This window comes from Anneissia japonica, unplaced genomic scaffold (genome assembly GCF_011630105.1).
Source record: "Anneissia japonica isolate Jap-2015-1 unplaced genomic scaffold, ASM1163010v1 scaffold54424_len2268_cov110, whole genome shotgun sequence".
NCBI lineage: Eukaryota > Metazoa > Echinodermata > Crinoidea > Comatulida > Comatulidae > Anneissia > Anneissia japonica.
This window is the reverse complement of record NW_022729845.1, coordinates 1-2,268: the sequence shown is the minus strand read 5'-3', so window position 1 is coordinate 2,268 and position 2,268 is coordinate 1. Positions and strand designations below refer to the sequence as shown.

Here is a 2,268-nt window from a genome sequence, read left to right as displayed (position 1 = left end):
GGTATACAGTTGTTAGAGCCGTGGAGGGCAAAACAACAGAAAAATCCATAAACTAAATAAAATAAGACGGACTTGAATTTAGTGAGTAGATAATTCATTTCCAATGAGAGTTTGTACCGGCAACAAATATTGGAACAAAAATTGAACATTGTTTCTGATTTACTATTTAAATTAAAACATAAATTAAATCAAATATACTAATTTATTAATCATTTTAAAACACTAGCATACCTTCTGCACTTCCTCTTTCTCCGTCTGTTGTATCACAGGTCTTGAGCTTTTTCACTACAAGTTGGTCTGAGTCCGATATTTTTCTTTTGTTATCAACAGGCAAATCTGTAAAATGAAAATAAATTTGGAAATTTTACTATTGTTCCTCTACCTGAATACAGATTTCTACCATTAAAACAATATTTTTATAAACTATTATTTCAATAACATCAACTCCATAAACAAGATCTGCTCAGAAACAAGCAAAAATGTTTAAGATGTTATCCTGAAATTTTGTTGTTTTTCATTCTTATTAGTTTCTGTACAGTACTTGTTTTTAATAATTTCAAAATAAATGAAAACAAATCGCATACCTGCCACAAATAGATTCTGTACTTTAGCTGTTGGCATTACTATAAGTTCTCCTGTTTCATCACAATTTATATACTCGTTCTTTAAGCAGTACTCAAGTTCTTGAAAGTGTGCTGTCTCTGGGTTCACGCAGACAAAGCAAAGTATGTTCAGAGAATAGCCAACAACTTTCTTAGATGGATATACCTCATCTAGATGTTGCTTTAACATGTTCAAAACCTGTAACAAAGAAATAGAATAACATTTTAATATTTCATATTTTATAATATGATGGTTAGCCATTTGGTATTAAATCCATGGGCGTCGATTGATGGGGGACGGGGGACATTTGGTATTAAATCTAAAATATAATCAACATGACCAAACAGTTAATGACGTCATTACCTCTGTACATACGTTGGGATGCGGCTTGCATGTTGGCTTGTCCACACAGTGTTCATCTCGCTCTTTCATCCGTGATATTTCAAGCTGCAGATTACAAGTAATATATTTCGCAAAACTTAATTGAAATTATTTACTTTCTTTTACCTTAACTTACAATATTTTGTAATATCTATAAATTGGAGTGACTGATACCCCTTTTACACTACGCTCCTGGGTGATCCCGGGTGCATTTGCCATTTATAGAACGAAAAAGTCCGGGTTGATCCCGAGTTGCTCCCATTTTATACCGGCAACGAACTCGGGTTCAAATACCTCCCTCAATTTTTCTTGCGATGGCGATCATCACTTTGCTCGAGTTCCTCGTCGTCACGAAGCCACAATTATTGTAAATATTAAAGAAATGCACCTGCAGATTTTTTTTTAATTATGCGATTAAATCAGCAGTTTTGATATCAAGTCTATACTGGCGCGTAGAGGGTTTAATTTGAAAAGAGTCTAGGCCTAGCCTGTTGTTAGCAAAGTTTAGGCCTACATGACCATAGCTGCAGTAGGCACCAAGGTAAGGCCTAATTCCAAAATCAAATTTGGTGCTGTTTACACTGGCGACTTCAGAATGCACCTGGGTTATCCTACGCTGAATGCGTCCTGCACGTCCATCCTGGAATGTTTAGCAACCCGAGTCGGACTTTTTGACGTTTACACTAACCACAACTTGAGAGATTTTAACCCAGGTATTGGAAAATCCTGGGTTATGTTCAAAATTTTTCTTGCAGTGTAAAAGGGGTATTAGATGGACTCACAAGAGATTCGTTGTCCATTTGTCCACCATCTTCTGCGGAATTATTTTTTTGCTCATTTTAGTTCATATAAATATTTGTTTAAAAATGGTCAAAATATACTGTAATTCAATTTATTTCTATATTGTAAAGGTATGAACAAAAACAGCAAAAGGCCTAACAACTATACAATTTAATAGTAGGCATGTTTAACAACACTAAATATTGAAAAAAAAGGTATGTTTTTTATGGCAAAATATAAATTTCTTGTTGCCCAAGCTGAACAGGACTAAAATCTTCATTTTTTTTTCTAGTAGTACAAATTTAAAAAAAAACAAAAAAAACTTACTTTCAAAGACTGTTTGTTGTCAATGAAAATCCGACCTAGTCTCACACAATGCTTATCATCGAATATAATTTCAGCCTTATTCTGAAACAATTTAGGGTCACCACGGCAACCTCTATCCTGACTCAAGCTTACAAATCTAACGACCAAGACATCGTAGACGGCATCGGGGAGAAAGTC

General features: G+C 34.4%; 1 protein-coding gene across 1 annotated transcript; it reads right to left on the bottom strand.

The window, feature by feature from the left end:
• Nucleotides 1-231: 231 nt before the first annotated feature.
• LOC117114740 lies at nt 232-2,262 on the bottom strand (the record flags this gene model as incomplete). The annotated part of the gene is made up of 4 exons (XM_033258431.1): nt 2,092-2,262; nt 967-1,050; nt 585-801; nt 232-336 (listed from the first exon to the last, which is right to left on the bottom strand). Coding segments are annotated over exons 2-4 (391 nt in total), but the record flags the coding sequence as incomplete, so codon positions are not given.
• Nucleotides 2,263-2,268: the final 6 nt, after the last annotated feature.